The sequence below is a fragment of the Poecile atricapillus genome, chromosome Z (assembly GCF_030490865.1).
Source record: "Poecile atricapillus isolate bPoeAtr1 chromosome Z, bPoeAtr1.hap1, whole genome shotgun sequence".
NCBI lineage: Eukaryota > Metazoa > Chordata > Aves > Passeriformes > Paridae > Poecile > Poecile atricapillus.
The window spans coordinates 31,538,574-31,558,541 of NC_081289.1; the positions used below are offsets into that span (position 1 = coordinate 31,538,574).

The following is a 19,968-nucleotide window of genomic DNA, read 5'->3' on the forward strand; positions in this document are numbered from 1 at the left end:
TTTTGCCTATTTAAGTTTCTGTAATGAAACCTGAGCCTGAAAAAGTAGTCAACAGACGAGTAACAGGGACCTGATAAGAGATTGGGGTTTTTCATCACGTGAGCTGCCTTGCAGAAGTTTCCACAAACAACATGCACAGCGATATGATATGAAGGAGTTTTACGGGCTGAGATCCCCGGTGCGGTGTGTGGCTGTCGCGCCCAGGCAGCGCCTAAGCCAGAGATGACTCCTGGCAGCACCTGCGAGCCGGGGGAGCCACCGGGCGAGGCCTGGGGTGCAGGGCAGTGCTCAGCCCACACAGCTCCCGGCTGTGCTGCGCTCGGACAAGGACGACGCCACCGATGACAAATCACGGGTGAAAACGTAGGAGGGAAATCTGGTCACCCACTCCTGGGAGGCCCAAGACCCCGCTTCTTCCCGGCTGGGTACAGACACACCTCAGGGCAAACAGGTGCCCCGCGGGCACGGGCCGGGGCAGCGGCAGCTCCTCGGGAACCGGCTCCCAACGGCCCCGCGGCGCTCCCCACCAGGCTGCCCGCGTCCGGCTCCGCGGGACCGGCCCGCTCGGCCCGGCGGGCGGGGGAGGCCGGAGGAGGTGGGAGGAGACGTGGGAAGGACTTCGGTTGCCACTACAAATCTGGTGACAGAGACGCTGCCGGCACATGGCGATGGGCAGGTGGGTGCGGGGCGGCGACAGGGCCCGGGGCGGCCGCGGGGGTGCGGGTGGTGGGCGAGTGCGGGGATGTTCGCGGCGCTCCCCCGCCGCCGCCGTGCCTTTCCCCTCTGGCCCCCCGCCGCCCGCCGCGCTCCCCGCCCGGGCGGGGCGGCCCCGCGCCGCACTGACGTCGCGGAGGGGCCGCTCCGAGGCGGCGGCAGCTCGGGGCGCCCAAGATGGCGGCGGGTGAAGGGTGCGTGCGGGACCGGCGGGCGGGAGCGGCAGCGGCACGGCGGCGCTGCCAGCCCGCCCGGGGCCGGCTTGCGGGGAGCAGGTGCCCGGCGGAGGGGAGCGCGGGGCGGGCGACACCGGCGCCTTTTCCCCGGGGAGGGACGGTAGCGGCGGCGCGATGCCTGCGGAGTGGCACCTGAGGAGGAGGCGCTCGTTGCCGCGGGGACGAGCCGGGCACGGCACGGCGTGGGGTCGGGGGAGCGGGACCCTGGGACCGGCCACCCGCGCCGGGCAGCAGGGGTTCTGCCGCCTTCCCGCCGCGCTCGGTGTGTGGCGGGGAACCCGTGCACGGGGCCCGCTCCCTTACACGTCCCTGAGGGGCCGGGAGGACGTCGAGGTGAGGGAGAGCGCGGGGAGGAGCGGAGGGCGGCGGAGAGCAGGGCCCCCTGCTCTCGGCTCCTGGCTGTTGTGGCCAAAGGCGAAGTCGCGCCATGTCGCGGTGCGCCGGGAAGCGCCGGACCTCCTGTGGGAACGGCACCGCGGCTGCGAGCCCTGGGCCAGCCTGGCCGGGGTGTCCGTCCTCGCAGGGGCTGTCAGAACAGGAGCTGTCAGAGCAGTCAGAGATGCTCGGTTTTCTAAGCGGGAAGAACTGTCAAGTGTAACTTAGATCAGTAAGAAATGCCGTGTTTTTGGTGTTTGAAAGTGTTTCAGTCTGTATTGTTTATCGTGAAATCTGCACTGCAGGAAACGCGCGGTTATTTGCAGTAGTAGACGTCGAATGTAAAGCCGTACCGCTGTCTGTGGTGTCCTGGGGTAGATGGCCGCTTCTAGGCAGCACACTTGCATGTACATTCTTTAGCTGGTAATAAAAAAAAATAGAGAAAAAAAAATTAAATGGCGACCTGCAGGGATCGAAAGAGAGGACACTAGTGGGGTTTCTTGTCAAAGGCCGTTCTGTTGGAAATCGGAAATAATTCACAAAATTTCTTTTTGAAGTGCTGCTTTGATTTCAAGGCTAAATTGTTACGCCTGCAGGACTGTACTGCAGCTTGAAGTTACGCACGTAAGTGTTGAGTTGTTTTCTTAAAGAAAACTCGTTAAAAAAAACAATAAAGCAGTAATCCGCCTTCCAGTTAGTGTATTTGTTATCTAAAACTGAGTTGTTTAAGTACCCATGATTCCTGTGTTTTCAGATATTCAGCAGGTACTCTGAACCTGATGAAAATCTGTTGTAAACAGTCATCCGATTTAAAAGCCAGAATATAAATGGGGCACAAGAGCACACGCACGTGTATATATATTATTGTAAAATTCTGTACTTCATTTCTAGTCTAATGTTTGAGCCTTCTCGTTTATGTGTCAGGCAATTAATTACACAAGTAGTGACTAAGGGTAAAATACATCATTTTGCTTATATTTATAGTTACATTTTTAAAATTTATCAGATGTGAAAATGACCCTTCAACTGTTAAATTTTTTTTTTCCATGGAACAGAAATGGAAGAAAAACATAAATTTTCATGACTTCTAAGTTGGTTTGGCATCAAGTACTTTTTCAGCTCATGAATTACCCAAAATTGTACATTTTGCCAGCCATTCTTGAGTGGAACAAAGGGAATGAGTGTGTCAGTAAGGTTGAAATATGGTACAACAAAAAGATCCTTTTCTATATATATCTTTGTTTCTAGCTTGTGAAACTGGTGCAATAAAAAAACTTCTGTATATATATCTCTGTTTCCAGACAACTTAATGCTTTCAATAGTACTATTCTATTTTCTAGTACTTGTTATTTTGCTTACTACTTCAGCTCAGGTCTGTGGTAAGAACACAGAGGGGGGCTTGATCTCTGAAGTGCTGGTCAACTAATTCAAAGTTTCTTTGTGTGTGTGCACAGAACTGAACCTCAGGAGAGAAGAATGCAGAAACTAGGGTTGAATAACTTCCTTTAGGGAATTTTAACATTGGAGTATTAGATTGTACTATTTTATTCCAGCTGCAGTTTTCAGGTGTGTGAATGAGTATGCAGTATTTTTCTGGCTTCTTCCATCATTATCTGTCACATCACTCCTATTTTTACCCTGAGATCTTTTGCCAAGTTTTGGTTCTAAGGTACAGCTTTTAAATGTGGGTTGGTGCAGTCTCAGTGCTTCAAACGTTCATGATGTCAATGTGCTGCTTGACATTCATCTGAATTTTTCTTCATCTCATTTTTGTACTCTAAGCTTTTTTGCAATGTTTTCAGATATTGCTGTCTTTTTGACCAAAGTGCACTTTGATTTCTTCTCTTTTTTTCAAAGACTTCTCCCATGCTAAGATGTTTCCTCCCCCCTCCCCCTTCCAGCCTGTTTCTTTTCTCCCCTCATCGATGTAGGTGGGAAAATGTCATGCTGGCTTGGTTGCTGGTGGGGGAGCTGAATCTTTAGATTTTTCCCTTGGAGGTGCTGATCTTGCGCTTTCGCAGAATCGTGCAGCTTTTGCATGAAGAGCTTGAGTGTGCAGTCCTAATTTACACGGTGGCTGTCCAGAAATCAGTGGACTACTTTTGTCCTCAGTCCAGTATCTGCTTACACTGAGGCATGTAAGCAGTTTTAGTCTTGAGAATGTTTCTAAAAGTGTGAAAAAAATAATCTGCTTATATAGTATTAAAAGGAAGGAAAAATAAGTCACAGGGTTTATGCCGTGACTTTAACAAATCCAGAAAGAGTTGAGCTGTCAGATTCCTCTCTCTGACAGCATTGCTGTGTGTGATGGCCCTGTGGGAAGGCAGGGTTTAGTGTTCTTTTCTGGTCTGTTGGAAAGGACTGTTATTAATATGTTATGCAGTAGAATTTATGTATGTTAGCCCAAAAACACAAACGTGAGTCTTGTCCCTTAAAAATTCTCTCTACCATATTTAATTATTGCAGCACACTTTACATACATATTACTATCCTGAATTTTATCAGTGTTACAAAAGTTCCACTTTGTTGTGGAAAAGAGGTTGTCAGACTAGAAGACATGAGATAATGCTGATGGTCTTATTTATAGAGACAATATAAAAAACAATCTTACCAGCACAACTATTTGTAGAAGACTCTTAATTTGCAGCCTGCAGATAAGACTGCCTTTTAGAAGGAATGAATGTTATGGGTCCAAGCAAGATGAAAAAGTCTAGCAAGCTGTTACTTTTGTGATCTGTTGACCACAGCACACAAGAGACCTCAACCTCCCCTTAAGACACTATGGCTGGTACTTGATCTGGGAGCTGCTGAATGGCTCCCCAAGGGTTGTGGTGCCTGAAATTCTTCAGTGCAGTCAGTATGGACTGGAAGCCACTCTTAGCCAGAATGAATGAGAGATTAATATGGGCATGTAAAACTGTGTACAATTTTTTAGTTTCTCTACAGCTGGTTCAAGCTTTTCTTCATTACAGAATAAATTCTATACAGCACATGCAATGCTGGGTGCTGATTATGTGCTTAGAGAGTTATTGCAGCTCTTATGTTGGTATCTGTATTCTAACATTTTAAAAGGCACTAGCCATGGACCAATTAACTGAACAAAGCTATTTTTGGTTGAATCTTTTAACAACAGTTTTTCTCGAAGTACCAGATGAAAATTGGAGCTTCTTTTCTAGCCGTCTGCAACCTTTCACCTGTTTCCCTTACTTAGTGGTGCCATGTTGTAGATCAGTATTCCCTCTATCTAATGCTTATTTTACACTAAACATCTGTTCTATATTGAGTAACCTATTCTTGTGTGTTTCAGAACTGTAGAAATTGATAAGTATTGGCATATTTAAGGCTAATAGCTGGTTTTTTTTGTTCTATCCAAGTTGTGTAAATCACTGAGTACTTTTGTAGTATGGTTTATTTACCTGTAAAACATAGAATCCAGGACCTTGATACCGTATAGCCTAGGCCAGGTCCAGAGCATATATTTGTAATGGCAAACTCATCTCACTTGGCATAGATTGAATATTTGACAAAGCCTTGAACTCCTCAGGTGAATTCATTGTTTCGTCTGGCAAGTACTGTGCATAATGGCACTGGTGCTGTGTGCTCTTTGACCCTTCTGGTCAGTGATGTGGTGGGCATAAATGCCCCAGATCAAGTGTAATCACTTCCAGATGCATTATAGCACTGTTATTATTTATGTCTAGATGTTATATCTAAATGAGATAGTCAAAGAAAATGGTAAAAACAATAATTAATCACTGTCTCTTTAATTTTTTCCTAATCAGAGACTATTTTAGGTAAATGCATCTTACAGGAGGAAGCAAAAACAGCAGCTTTGAACAAATAAAAACTTTATAAAGGATGTAAGACAGTGCTAGCCAGATTTTTAAGTGATCTTTTGAAGACCTGGATTAGAAAGTTTTTACAAAGTTTGTGGTAACTGACGGGAGACCTCCTGGTGTTTCTGTCTCAAGAAATCAAGTTCTGCTTTGCCAAATTACTCTTTCAGAGGTGTTAGGATGATGTGTTAAAATGTAGATATTTAAGATACATTATTATAGAAATGGTATAATGGGGTTGACTGAGCACAGAGGGGGAGTGATTTAATTAAAGGTATGGATTAATTAGGGGTTTCAGTTGTATAAAGCCTCATTTGTCTCAACTGTTGGCACTGTGTAAACATAATAAATTTAAGTGAACTTTGCACTTCTGCACCTGTATACTTAGGAGTAGAATTAAAAGGAGAATTTTGGAATCACAGAATGGTTTGAGTTGCAAGGGACCATAAAGATCCTGTCGTCCAATCCCCTGCTGTGTGCCAATTAGACCCAGTTGTTTAAAATCCAATCCCAGTTCTAGGGATGGGGGCATCCACAGCTTCTCTGAGCAGCCTTTCTCACTTTAAGCTGTGTTTGTATCTGAACTCAGTAACGACATCTTTTAACAGAATCAGTGCCCTTTAATAAGAAAAACCAAACCAGGCCTAAAGTGTAGCTAGTATGCTTCAGCCCTGAGCCACAAAACACTGGGAATATAAACAGTGGTATTCAGGCAATTTAGTGTGAAGGTGGAATTGCTGTTGAAGGTGTTGAGTGTGAGTGTGGGACTCAGCTGGATGATGATAGTGATCTTCATCTCAATATGAATTTCATACACTGTCTCCTGCAAAAGGGATACAGTTGGGTATATATGAACTATAACTTCCTTTTTTTTTTTTTTTTTTTTAGTTGCAGATTGAAATATCATGGGCAGAAAATAGTTTGGATGATGCATTTTGCCAGCATATCTCTGCAATTTCACTTTTAACAATGGATAAGTGTAAGCACGTAGGACGTCTGCGACTGGCCCAAGATCACTCCATTCTCAATCCTCAGAAATGGCATTGCATGGACTGCAATACTACGGAATCCGTGTGGGCGTGCCTCAGCTGCTCGCATGTGGCGTGTGGAAGATACATCGAGGAACATGCACTAAAGCACTTTCAGGAGAGCAGCCACCCGGTGGCGTTGGAAGTAAATGAGCTGTATGTTTTCTGTTATCTCTGCGATGATTATGTTCTCAATGACAACGCAACCGGTGATTTAAAACTCCTGCGGAGTACATTAAGTGCAATCAAGAGTCAAAACTATGAGTGCACTACTCGAAGTGGGAGGACTTTGCGTTCTATGGCTGTAAGTGATGATTCCTACCTTGCACACGGTGGTGCTCAGGCCATGCTTCGGAATGAAGATAGGATGTTCACAGCTCTCTGGCACCGACGGCGTGCGGTCCTTGGCAAAGTATTCAGATCGTGGCTTGAGTTGACACCTACTGGAAAAAGGATTTTGGAAGAGGAAAGACATGAAGAAGAAGCAGAGCTAAAAAGGGACAAAGCTAGGAAGAGAAGACAAGAACGAAAGCGTGAGTTGAAAGCAGAGATGGAAAAGATGCCTCCGAGAAAGAGCAGTCGTTTACAAAATCAGATTAGAATGTCCTCAAAACCAGAACCCTGCCCTCAAAAAATGTCACAGAACATGGCATTTTTGGCAGAGTTGAAAGAAACATATACCTCAGAAGAACTGAGATTGAAAAAAATAAGTGACTCTCCAATTAAACGAAGGCCTACAGTGACTCCTGGAGTAACAGGACTGAGAAACCTGGGAAACACATGCTATATGAATTCTGTCCTGCAGGTATTAAGTCACTTACTTATTTTCCGAGAATGCTTTTTAAAGCTTGATCTCAACCAAACTCAGGAACTGCTGGCAACAGCAACCAATGGTAAAACAAGATCTTCATCTAAACACCTGTCAATAGCTGCCTCAACATTACACATGAATGAGAACCAAGAGACAGTAAAGGGATCATATTCTGTGAGGCGGCCTAGTTTATCCTCTGGATTAAGTGGAGGAGCATCAAAAAGCATGGAACTTATTCAGCCCAGGGAGCCCAGTTCAAAGCATATTTCTCTCTGTCACGAGCTGCATACTCTATTCCAGGTTATGTGGTCTGGCAAATGGGCACTGGTGTCTCCTTTTGCCATGCTTCATTCTGTGTGGAGACTAATTCCAGCCTTCAGAGGCTATGCCCAACAAGATGCTCAGGAATTTCTCTGTGAACTTTTGGATAAAGTACAGCAGGAACTGGAGACTACAGGGACCAGATATCCAGCTCTCATCCCTGCTTCTCAAAGAAAACTTATAAAGCAGGTTTTGAATGTGGTTAACAACATTTTTCATGGACAGCTATTAAGTCAGGTATGTTTTATGATTACTTTTTTTAAGGTGTTTAATGATTTAGTTCTGGATTTACTCTGGTCACTCAGGAATGGACATACTTCGAAGCTTTATACATTTATAACTATTGAGGAGGGATGGTGAGGATATATTACACAGTTTCAGAAGTAATATTACAGTTTCAATAGAAGCCACCCTCTAGCCCTCCCACTACCAAAAACCAGGCCATTCAAACCCAATACACCTGTTAATCATAAAAGTCTTAAATTTGTTATTTTAAAATGCATCTTTCCACCTACCAAGAAATGCTTGTATTTGCTGTTAAGCACCAACTCATTTGAAGGAACAAAGAATTTACAATTTTAAGTATCTGGCTTATCACTATAGTGCTACTAGATAAAAGGTGTTAATCTCCTGTAAGTAGAAACTGATTAGGTAATGGATGTCAAACAGGATATTATTTCACTAAATAGCTTGAATTTGAGATTGATTACCAGTGAGTAAATGCATGTCATGATTTTATGTACAGAAATACTAATACTTCTTTTCTATTACAACACAAAGATGCAGAAGGCTCTGTCAACACCAGAACCAAATTTGTGGGGTGGAGGCAATGGTGGTTTTCCCTCTTTCTGCATGACTGCTTTTTGGTTTTTTTTCCTACTTTTCAGCTCCCTGTTAAGTATTTCAGTGTGTTCACTGCTATTATGCATATCCCAGCAGTGTGTGTGTACAAATGTCTGAATACTGACTGAACAAACAAATGCTTGTTTCTGTTGAATTAATCTAAAAACTAACCACATTGCAGCAAGAACAGAAGTTGGGAAATTCCTGGCTCCTGGAATGGATCTCTTGTATACATGATTATCTTACTGAGGGAGTGCAGAAGCATTTGATGAATATTGTGTGTAAAGAAAAGGCTTAACACAACAATGTCTGTTCCTGGTATTCTGACTATTTGATAGATGGTTTAATGTTTTAATATGTAAAACTGGAAATCTAAGTGGTTTTTGACTAAGGTAGGATTGTTTATGGCTAGAATACCTGTAAACTTCACAGGAGGGTAACAGGATTGTTTGCAGCATATGTCAGCCCTCAGTCATTTTAGGTTTTGTGAAACTACTGGAAAATGTAAGATCTGTCAATAAAACTGGATCACCAGATTATTCCGTCTGGCCCAGTGTACAAGCACTTCTGTGGCATACTTCTTCTCCTTGGCTAGTACGTATCTTGTGTCAGTGTTGCACAACTGGACGTGTTTAGTATATTATGTCATTAAAGAGTGTTTTGTTTGAAAATTCCATTCCTCTCCAAAATAGCAGTTTTGTCAGGAAAATAAAGTCATTTTCTAGGAATACTGACAAGGTTTGCTTGCGTTGCAAACCTCCTTACAGGATTCATTGCTTTGGTAAGAATTTTCAAGGCTCTAGAGACACAGCATCATTTCAGTAATAACTACTCCCACATATTTTTAGCTTTATGTAAAGAGGTTTGTGACTAGAAACCCTCCCACCTTCCTGAGACCAGGAGGGGAGTAGTGAGAATTCACTAATGAGTAAACTAAAACAAACAAAACCAAAACCAATACAAAACAAAAAGACTCCTCACTTCCACGCTATTGAGCAAAACAGAAAGGGAATTAAGCACTTTTGAGGTATCCTGTGACTTCTGTGACTAAACAGAGCTCTTACTGCAGCTGCTCCATATCTGTGTGCAGAATACAGCCTTGATGAACTCAAGAATGCCTGAAGTGAGAGGAACAAGGAAAAGAGTATTGAGGCTGTTATCTAGTAATTTTTCCCTGGCTTGCTAGGCAGTTCCCACGGACTGTTCAACACTTTACCCCTCCCAGTGTTCCCTTTGTCTTCTGCCACTCCTTTTTTTAGTTTAGTTTTCACTTGTGGTTTTGAACATGATAAATATTATGAGGAAAAGGTAAGCCCTGAAGATTTAAATTTCTTCCTTGTAAAATATATTTAGGTCATCTTGGTGATTTAGTCCCTGGTGTTTGCACATGGAAACATGAACTTTAAAAACTCTGTTAGGCAATTATTTTTCTTTCCTCAGTAATATTCCTACATCGTGATTTTACTAGGCATTTGTCAGAACTGCTTTAATGAAGTTAACAAAAACGGCAAGAAAACACCCATGCAGGGCTGAAGAAAACCCCCAAACTTCTTGCTGTGTCATCACATCTTGGACAGTGTTAGCTCTTAAAAGCAAGGAGTGTACATTTAGTCCTTACAGGCCTTACTTTATCTACCCACAAGATAAAGTAATATTGTGATAAATACAGTAATAAAAATAAAGTAATATGTAATACTGTGACAGTACTACAGTTTCTCTCTAGAAGACAGTTGGAGCTGTTCCCAGCTGCCCTTATTAAAAATAAGACGGGATTTTAGTCTAGAGTGTTAAGTTACATCTTACTTCGTTGAAAAAGGGGAACTGGGAAGCATGTTTCTATGTGCAGTTGCCTTCCATTTTAGAACCCCTAAAATGTTACCATACTTACTGGCCATTTTTACAGAAAATACAAATTCAAGATACTTGATTCTGTGAGATACTCAAGTGCCATGAAGTCAATCTCCCTGACCTTCAAACCTCAGGAACACTGTGAATTACTCTTGATAAAGTACGCAGAGGATCCCTTACAGTGCTGATAAGCTGTGTGTTTACTTAGGTATCACATTACTTTCACATGTGCAGCTAAACTTTTTCCCCCTTCTTCTAGTTCTAATTTAACTTGAGGGGAAGTCATAATCCTGAGTTTGCCATCAGTCTGTTGCTATTGAAGTGCTGCCTGGTTCAGCACTAACTGAACTTAAGATACAAGGTTAAGAAGGCAGAGAATTGAGTGTTTGAGAATCTTACACAGATTACTTTTTGATAACTAGAAAAAGGTTTGGGTGATGTCAAAACAATTGAATGTTTTATAAGAGGTAGTCGTTTTTGTTTTGCTGTGTTCTCAGTTGATTTAAAGTACGTTTTCTTCATCTGCTACTTGAAATATGTTACTGTTTCATGGAGTACTAGACTAGGTAATGTCTGTTTTTTTATTTTATATTTAATTTAATACCTGTTTTAGGCTTTCAGCTTTTTACTTTGCAGGGCTGTGAAACTGCAATACCTGGTACATCTAAGAGAAGTAAAGATTTGCATTGTAGGTGTAAAAACCCTTCCCCTCTGTTCTAGTCTTTCTGCAGCGATTGTCTGGAGACAGTGGCTCCTACCTCTCAAACCCATTGGGACTCTGAGATCCCAATATGTCTATTAAAATCCTACTTGTTTTCAATCCCTCAGTGCTTGTACTCTTGTGGAAGGTACTTACTGTCTCCTGTCCTCAGTCCTTCAGTGGGGAAGGAGAAACTCCTGTGCTATGAGCTCATGTGGCAGTGGTAAACTGACCCACACTGGCTGACAGATCTTTACACTTCAAGAGCTCAAGTATGTTCACTGTTGTCTCAAGAGTTTTATGGCTTGTGTTATTTTCAAATGGTACCAACTAAATAGCACAGTATGCAACAATTTTTAAAGTATCTTTATTTCAACTTTGTCCATATGAAGCAAGGAAGGGGACAGGTGTAGAAATTGAAATAGCAGATTTTATTGTGTGCCACATGTGCTCTGAAATTGTATGAGCAGAAATTCTCCTACAAGGATAAAATCCACCTTGAGTTTCTTTCTCCGGGCTGAACAGTCCCAGCTCTCTCAGCCTTTTGTCGTAGGTCAGATATGTCCAAGGCCTTTCATTGACTCTTTGGCCCTTTGGTGGACTCAGTCTAGCATATTCATGTCTCCCTTTTTTCTGAGCACTGGGCCCAACACTTCAGCTGTTTGGGAGCTGAGGAGAGGGCAGGGGTCACCTGCTTGAACCTGCTGGTGATGCTCTGCCAAATGCAGCTCCAGAGGCTGTGTGCCTCCTTTGCCATAAGGGCACATTACTGCCTCACGGACCTACCTCTGGGCATGCTTAAAACTTCCTAAGCAGTTTCATTTCGTCCTGATCATTTTTGGGATGGAATCTGAACAAAATGCTTCCCCCTGCTCCTGCTCAGCACACCAGAATAACAGCATGCAGTCATCAGAGAAACAAATATGCCAAGTCTCAGAGTGATGAAGTAGGTTCTAACCAGTGTAGTATGTAAACTATTCTTAAAGCATATTTCAGGACAGATTGTCTGAGAAGAGGTGAAATGTGATTTTTGAGTTGTTTGAAAGCCTTCAGTTTTAGGTAGTATGCTGGGAGTTAGAGTTTGGGGGAGAATGCTGAGGGTGATCTGTGTACTGCTGGGTATTAAGTCAAAAGACTTAAAAAGACAAGAACTTCAGGTAGGTAATGGGAAGATTTGCACTTAAACCAGCTGATGTCATGTATACTGATTTCTATATTTTGGTGTTAGTCTTTGTGCTTTTATGTTTAGCCTGACAGACAAAATGGTTTTCAAGTTGTTTTTCAGCTAGATGAAAGTAACATTTTAAATTAATCTATAAGAGGCCATTGAATCACAGTCCACAGTTAGCTGTGGTTATGCTTTATGTTATTTAGCTAAATAGATAATTTTGATGATGCTGTATGCTTATCACTACAAAGTTCAGTTGGGGTTTTTTTATGCTGACTGTCATATGAATTCTGCATTGTAGCTGTATTCCAGAGATCCCCTTCAACTTCAATTACTTTCCTGTGCAAAAATTGAGTTACTAATCATTATATATATGTCTCATCTACTGAAAGCACAAAAATGGGACCAGCTATTTTACTCTTCTTAAAAACAACAAAGGGGGAGAAAAGAGTTGGGGCAGAGGTGGGTAAAAGTTTTCTTTCTTCCATGCAAGTGCAGGGAACATAGGCAAAACAGTTGATGATGGAGTTGGCTTTTTCTGCAGCAATATGTTAACTATTTTCTGTGGCTGCATTTTCACTGAATGCCATCCAGGGCAGTGGCTGTCTATCACGTTATTGTGGCCACAATGATGCTTGTCTGAGTAGTCTCAGTGCTTAGCTTGAATCAAGCAATTTGATCCAGCTCTTTTCAGTCTGGCCTTTGGCCCATGATTGAATACTAAGCTTTAACCAAACAATTGTATTTAGTACCCGTGTTTTGAGGCATGAGAGGGTGGTCAGGGCAGAACATAAGGTAGAGATTTCAGACTAGTTAAAATCTGTAATTTACTTTGCTCTAATGTGAACTTCTCATTTGCTTTGTTATAAATGACAGCACTAAAGATTCCTATAATAGCAATTCTGAATTGTAATGGGAAGGTGGAATCAAACTCTGAATTTATAAAGTACAATCATAAAGACAGACATCACTAACCACATTGCTAGAGTAGACTCACTTCCCTATTATTACTGTGCATACTTTATAGTATATAAAGTTACACTGGACAAATGCATAAAGTTTTTACCCTTTGAGATCATGTTTGGGATTATTTTTGTTTTGTGTTTTATAACATCTCATCTCATTCAACCAACTTTTGAACAGTTTTTACAATTTCTGCTCCTCTCATGGAGAAAGAAAGTCTGGGTTGCAGACTTTCTGGATTGCAGACAGTGCCATTGGCACTGTGTGAATGATAATGGAGTGTGAGATAAAGGAGTCGCATTTAGGACAGAAAGAAGAGCAATGGCAATGTCGTGAAGCCAGTGCCAATGGACAGGCCAGTGCAGATGGATTCCACGGTAGGCTGGGAGTCCTCCTGTTTCTTGACTAATCCAGTGGGTAAGCACAGGCCTGGCTAGGAAAAATACTTCCACCCTTGTTGTAGCCATGCTTGGCTGTCCTTTCCTACCACGTCCAGGAGCAGCAAGGAGCGCACGGGGGCTGATGGGGTTGGGCGTGCTTGGCCGGGTGTGTCGGGTTACCGCACTGTTGGCAGCTACATAAATCCCAGAGTTTAACTCTGCTGCAGTGAGGACTGGCTTGCATTTGAGGAATAAGTGCAGCTGTATGTAAGTTCAGGGTTTTGACTCCACAAATAAGCTTTGCTCACAGTAGCATGATGAGATGAAAAGTTGATTTATGCCATCTGTTTGTGTTCATCAGGTTTTTTGACTGGCAAAAATTGGAAGCTGGGTCTATTATTAATTTCTTTTTCTCTGGGATAGTACTCATTAGCTAGTTGGGAAATAAGATCTTAACCTAGATTATTAATATAATACACTAAATTTAAAATCTCAGAATGTGTTAAAATTATCTGTATTGAGGTCATGTGTGTTCTACATCCTGAGCTCCTTAATCTTAAGTGTGCATTCATGCACAACCAATTCTTAAGTAACTCATCAATTAAATAAACTTTTGGCCCAACAAAATTGCCCATTTGTATGGCAGGAATTTATTAGTCATTCTGAGTTTAAGCTGGAGTGTGTTTAAACTGTGGCCAAACATACCATTTTGTCTCCCATGTCTAGATTTCAGCTCTGAATTACTAATAATTTGTGGCTTTGAAATGTTGCCAGATATTAGCACTTACAAAAGATGCTCCTGACAGTGTAAATTAAAACAGAGGAAACTCCTCTTTTCTGCCATGTAAGCTTGAAGTTTTGTTTTCTAAGAGCAAGGCAGGGGCATTTTCATCCTAGAGCAGTTAACAGCTTTCCTAACTGCACTGCTAAATGTTCATGCTGGGACACAAATCCACATAGCACTAGGTGGCTAATGCAGAGATGGAGTATAAGCTGTCGCAGCTACTGGGTGCAATTACAAGAACACTTAGGAGGAAGACAACATGAGATGACAGATAGATCCTTATATAAATGATATTGAAATACCAAAGCAGGGTGAATAATTACCTAACAGCAAACCTTCAGAGGAAAACAAAGGAGCATCTGAACAAAACTTGAGTGTACTTTCACACTTCCATAGGCTTACTAACCAAACTGAAGGGAACTACACTGAATTTATATAGAACAGCAGTTTCCTAAGCATTGAATGTTATAATAAATTAGTTGTCTCCTGCTGTAGTATCTGCATTTTCCAGATTGACTCACTTCACTTCTTTACATTTTATTTATGTTGTCTTACTGCTTGTCCTTTCCCTAGTGTGACGATGGATCCACTTACTGAAAGAAGAAATAAATTATTTTTACCTGTTAATTTTTCTTTGAAGAAGTGTGCTTCCTAATCCAGGCTTCCCTGGAAGACTTACAAAGTAAGAAGGATATGACTTTAAAATCCCCAGCTGTTCCTTTTTTTATTATTATTTTTATTTTTTTTCGTTTGTGTGTGTGTGTTTTTTATTTATTTTTAATTATTTTAAAATTAACCTATATTGTAATTTCTCATGTAAATTTTCCTTTTGGAGAAAAGACTCCTGAGACTTCACCAGCTGCTTTCTTTTGGACAGTCCCAGACAGAACATTTTGACACTGTTTTTGTTTCTCAGTAAAACATAAGAACACTTGTCTGTGGTAACAGTTTTGGACATGCTGCTTCAGAGAAAAGAAATTAGGTGTATCATCTCTCTTGTTAAATTGCTTTGTCTTGTCTTTGGTTACTCTTGGTTATCTCTAGGAAAAAGAATCTCTTTTTAGAGCTGTGTTGTGGTACATGTTTAGCAAAGTACGTTTTTGAGTGTAAGCAGCTGGTGAAATATCTTTTTTACAGGTTACATGTCTTGCCTGTGACAATAAATCAAATACCATAGAACCTTTCTGGGACCTGTCCCTGGAGTTTCCCGAGAGGTATCACTGCAATGGCAAGGAGATATCGTCTCAGTATCCATGTCTGCTGACAGAAATGCTGGCCAAGTTTACAGAAACTGAAGCCTTGGAAGGAAAGATATATGCATGTGATCAGTGCAACAGTGAGTAAAGGCAGTATGTACTCATGCATATGTTCTCTGTGTAAAATATAAACTGATAGTGCAAGTATAGAAGTCTTAGAAGTGTACTGTGAACACAGACCTTCATATGTCCTATTGTGGTCACTTGACAGCTGTTACTTGCCCACTAGAAGATTAAATTGTTCAAAAGATGTTTTGAAGTGTGATGCTTCATTTTAGATACAGTCTCATGACACACTAATGGGGTTTCTAGTACTCCCAGCTGAAGAAGCCATCACCTTTTTAAATTAAGGTGACTAATGTAAGTGACCACAAGTATATTTCACTTGCATCATAAAATAAACCTTGCAAAACAGCTCTTAGAGTGTATCCTTTTTAAGGAGGCATATAGATATTTGGGTCCACACAAATTCTGTGGACAAACCTTAGACTGAAATACAAGGCTGTTACCAAGATTTGTATTGTGTAACTGTGTGTTTGACCTCAGCAAAACGAAGGAAGTTTTCTTCTAAACCAGTTATACTCACAGAAGCTCAGAAGCAGCTTATGGTGTGTCGACTACCTCAGGTTCTCAGATTACACCTTAAACGGTTTAGGTAAGTAGAACCACTACAAAAAGTGTTGCAAACTGACCGATTCAGTCTTGCTCTACCATTGCTTAGGATCAATATTTTTCAGCATCAGTTTCATTTCCTTTACTAGTATGGTGAGAAATAGTTACTAGAAACTTCTTTTTCTTGTTCACTTGGAACATCAGTAAAATATGTTAGTTATAAGTAGGGAATTAACTTTTTGGATTTCAGATACTTGCTACTTTAGTACCAAAATTATTTTATCCTTGTTTCTGGTCAAAATCTACTAACCTTGCTCTGAACTCTTGGTAAAAATTAATTGTGTGATAACTTGAGGTAGAGTAGGATGCTCATAACCACTAATGCACAAACCTGAACTATATTCAGTGGAAGTCTCAGACAACCTTCCTATATCCACATACATAAATACATTTAGCTTCAGAGTAGGGAAGTGGACGCTGCATCTCTGTGAACTCATAGCCCAACATCAGTACCATCTGTCCCTCCTACAAAGGAAACTGAAAATGAGATAGAATAAATGAGAAATACCAAAGAGGTGTAACAGGTGGGAAATACTTCCTACTCACCACTGCACAGATCTTAAGATGGATACTTCAGAAAATGAGAACAGTAGGTACCATAGACACATTTAAAAGGCCTTGAAATAAAGAAGTGAAAGAGGAAGCCTAGGGAAAAAAACCCTAACATTTATTTTATGCACAGAATAATAGTGAAAATATTATGTTATGTTCAAACACAATTCAGAATGCTGTGCTCTTTCTTTAAAAAAAAACGTAAGTTTTCATTTAACGTTCCAGGTGGTCAGGACGCAATCACCGTGAGAAGATTGGTGTACATGTTAGTTTTGATCAAATGCTAAACATGGAGCCTTATTGCTGCAGGGAATCCCTCAAGTCTCTCCTGCCTGACTGCTTCATCTACGACTTGTCCGCTGTGGTAATGCATCACGGGAAAGGATTTGGCTCAGGGCACTACACTGCCTACTGCTACAATTCTGAAGGAGGTAGGAACCAGCTGGGAAATGAGCAATGAGGGAGAAAGGGGTGTTCCTAATTCTAAACTGGTACAATGACTGTCTTTTCTCAAAAGCAAAAGGGAATCCATTGTAGCTGACCTGTCTGGAGTGAGAAGTGCAGCTCTGTAGACCAGCAGTTCAGTTTTTGTATTGCCTTGTTCAATGTGTTCTAGCTATAAAATCTCTTGTAAATCTCAGGAAGCTAAGCTGGGCTTTTAAAACATTGAGGTAAATAAACCAGATATATTTCAGTAAACTGGAACAGTTTACTGTTTGTACACAGCTCATTAAACAGGACCAAACACTAATTAATTATTAAATATGATGCAATTACTTAAAATGAGTGTCCTGATGACATTTTTTTTCTGATATATTTCCTTATCATAGGATTTTGGGTACACTGCAATGATTCGAAACTCAACATGTGCACTATGGAAGAAGTATGCAAGGCTCAAGCCTACATTTTGTTTTACAGCCAACGACTTACTCAGGCAAATGGACATGGTAGAGTCCCCTGTCCTAGCACAGCTGAAAGTCAGCAGCACACAGAATTAGCTGGCTGTTCCATGGACAACAGTAGCAGCTAATCCAAAGCCAGTTAACTGTGTGTATGGTAAAGGTTTAAATTGTCATTACTATGTATTTTTAAAAGGAAGTACAGTTGTACTTTCTCAATGTCTATATAGTTTTGTATTAGTTGAAGTACTCTTTATAATGGTTAGCAAAAGTTTTTATTGACAATAAGTAACTTTCTAAGTACCTAGAATTTCAATACAGCTATTTTTTTAAGGAAGAGATTGCTATGTGCATTTAACTTTTACCTCAGGCTATTTTTTTAAGCTGGTTTTGTATTTTGATAATATTTTTGAATTGGTTTAGAAAATTTACTTCAATGGGCAACTGATATTTTTCTGGTTAATTTTCTGTATATGCTTGTGTACATTTTATAGTATAGTTCTAATGATACCATGATCCTTACTGTCTTGCAGGAATTGCTACTAGGTCTTAGAATATTGACATTCACCAGCAAGTAATGTTAAAACACGTCAAATAGTAACTGAATTTTTCGTAGGCAACTTTCTATGAAATTATTTTGCAAGCTTGGATGGCTATCTAAAGATACACTGATAGAATTTCTTAAAATATGAACTTGAGGGAATAGAGCATGAAGTTATTTTCATGTAAGTATGTAAGAGGAGTGTTTAATAACACAAGAATGTATCTTTATCAAGACTTGCATGTTTTAGCCTTAACAAACCTGACAACTTAAAACTTAAGTGCCAAATTCAAAGTAATTTAACAGCCAGGGGCTTTTTTATTCCAAAAGTTTAAAAAGTTTTCTTAAACAAACAAGTAAAAAACTCAGTAACCCCCCCAAAAATAAAACCACACTCACCCCACTGTCATTGCTACAAGAACATTAGCATCCCTTTTCTTGAATTGGACCAGCTCACTTTAAGCTGTAGCAAGCATTGTCTCTCAGTCATCCTTGAACAAACAGCTGATGAGAAGCAGCTGCAATGTTTGCATGAAAGCATTCTCAGTCTGGTTTCATTACCCACAACTGCTGTACCTTATACTACATGGTCCTACCACTAGCATTAACAGAACTGTGCAGTGAGGAGAATTTAACAAGCAGGAATTATCAATCCTCCACATACAGTAGTTAATGCCAGTTACATTTTAATTGTGAAGTTATTTTGTGTAAGTCCTATGCAAATTGTTACCTCATCTTCTGCAAAATTTATACCTCAATAAAATGCCGTGATATGGACAGAAAAGCATGTGTGTACTGGAATCAATTCCTACATTATCATTACATTTTTAAAAATTATTATTAAGATTTTGTCTAACGGGAGTTAAGGCATTAACTATACAACCGCTTTGTGCATCTGTCAGTGACTTAACAGCTGGTTTTATTAATGACTTCTGCTATCATTTCTGTTTCTGAAAGATGCCATATCATAGCAAGCACATGGCAGCCTCAGATCTCAAACTTCTTGGTCTTGTACTCATCATAATTAAGTGTGCAAAACAGTTCAAGTGTTGGTTTGCAGAATTTTTTGATTGGTTGGCTTTTTTATGGGTTTTTTTTTTTTTTTTTTTTTTTTTTTAGCCAAAAGGTGTGCTGAAGTGAGTGATCTGACAAATGCACTTGTTATGACTGTTCAGACTTTCAAATACTTTGCTATCCTTGCTGGTGAGGAAATGAACGTAATTTAAACACTTTTTTCTACTTACAGATAGTTCAGAAAATTTGCCTTTCAGGTTTCTGATACTTTTTTTTTCTCCAAGCACATCTCTTAAGAGATCCATAGGGGTTGTCAGAGACTCAAGCATTAATGGAAGAGTGTCCTTGGACATGTAGAGAACAACTTGGGTGTGAGAGTTTATTAGTCTCAATCATCACTATTAAGCACATACTCAAGTCCCTTAGGTGGAATCTTACCCTGCCATCTTGACTAGGAAAATTGCTTAGGCTGTGCTTCCAACTATTCTCCTGCATTGCAGCAAAGATTTCGAGTCTCAAGGCTTTCTCTGAAAGACATCATTAGCTTTACAAAAGCAAATCCAATTTTCTTCCCATTGCTGCTCTTGGGTAGAACAAGAGAAGGGGAGGAGAAAGAGTTCTAGTCCTCTGACTCAAGGCAGGGGGGAGAGCAGAGATGATTAGTGCAGTCCACCACAAGGATGAGCTAATTCAGGTGCACTTCTCCACAGCTTCTGCTAGTTCAGGTAGTAAGTAGCTCCGCGCCCTTTAACCAGATTAAAGCTGTTGGCTTCCTTTGCCATAAGGGCACATTACTGGCTCATGGACAGCTTCTACCCCCAGTCCTTCTCTGGGCAGCTGCTTCCCACCCAGCCTGTGATTCCTGCCCAGGAGCAGGAGTGGTGATTCCACTTGAAGAACTGCATGAGGTTCCTCTTGTCTCATTTCCTAAGCCTGTCCTGCTCCCCTTGTGTGGCAGTGCCCCCAGCTGGCTTACCAGCCACTCCTCCTGCTTTGTGTCATCTGCAAACTTGATGAGAGATCACAG

The 19,968-nt window shown here is 41.0% G+C and overlaps 1 protein-coding gene across 4 annotated transcripts; it reads left to right on the forward strand.

Moving 5' to 3' along the window:
• Positions 1-404: 404 nt before the first annotated feature.
• On the forward strand, positions 405-18,711 carry LOC131572562 (ubiquitin carboxyl-terminal hydrolase 44-like). 4 transcript variants are annotated; one of them, XM_058825812.1, is made up of 6 exons: positions 405-676; positions 6,050-7,558; positions 15,145-15,343; positions 15,810-15,918; positions 16,713-16,918; positions 17,318-18,711. In XM_058825812.1, the coding sequence occupies exons 2-6, from the start codon at positions 6,131-6,133 to the stop codon at positions 17,515-17,517; spliced, it is 2,142 nt and encodes a 713-aa protein (XP_058681795.1). In that variant the 5' UTR covers positions 405-676; positions 6,050-6,130; the 3' UTR covers positions 17,518-18,711. The 4 variants fall into 4 exon arrangements, with proteins under 4 accessions (XP_058681795.1, XP_058681793.1, XP_058681794.1 ...); XM_058825810.1 differs by lacking the exon at positions 405-676 and adding an exon at positions 784-908; XM_058825811.1 differs by lacking the exon at positions 405-676 and adding an exon at positions 869-989.
• The last annotated feature ends 1,257 nt before the right edge of the window (positions 18,712-19,968 follow it).

Bases quoted from the DNA above. Each gene is read 5' to 3' on its own strand.
- LOC131572562 (XM_058825812.1), top strand. From the start codon at position 6,131: ATGGATAAGTGTAAGCACGTAGGACGTCTGCGACTGGCCCAAGATCAC. The intron at 15,344-15,809 runs GTGAGTAAAGGC...GTTTGACCTCAG, and splicing joins TGCATGTGATCAGTGCAACA to CAAAACGAAGGAAGTTTTCT. The intron at 16,919-17,317 runs GTAGGAACCAGC...TCCTTATCATAG, and splicing joins CTGCTACAATTCTGAAGGAG to GATTTTGGGTACACTGCAAT.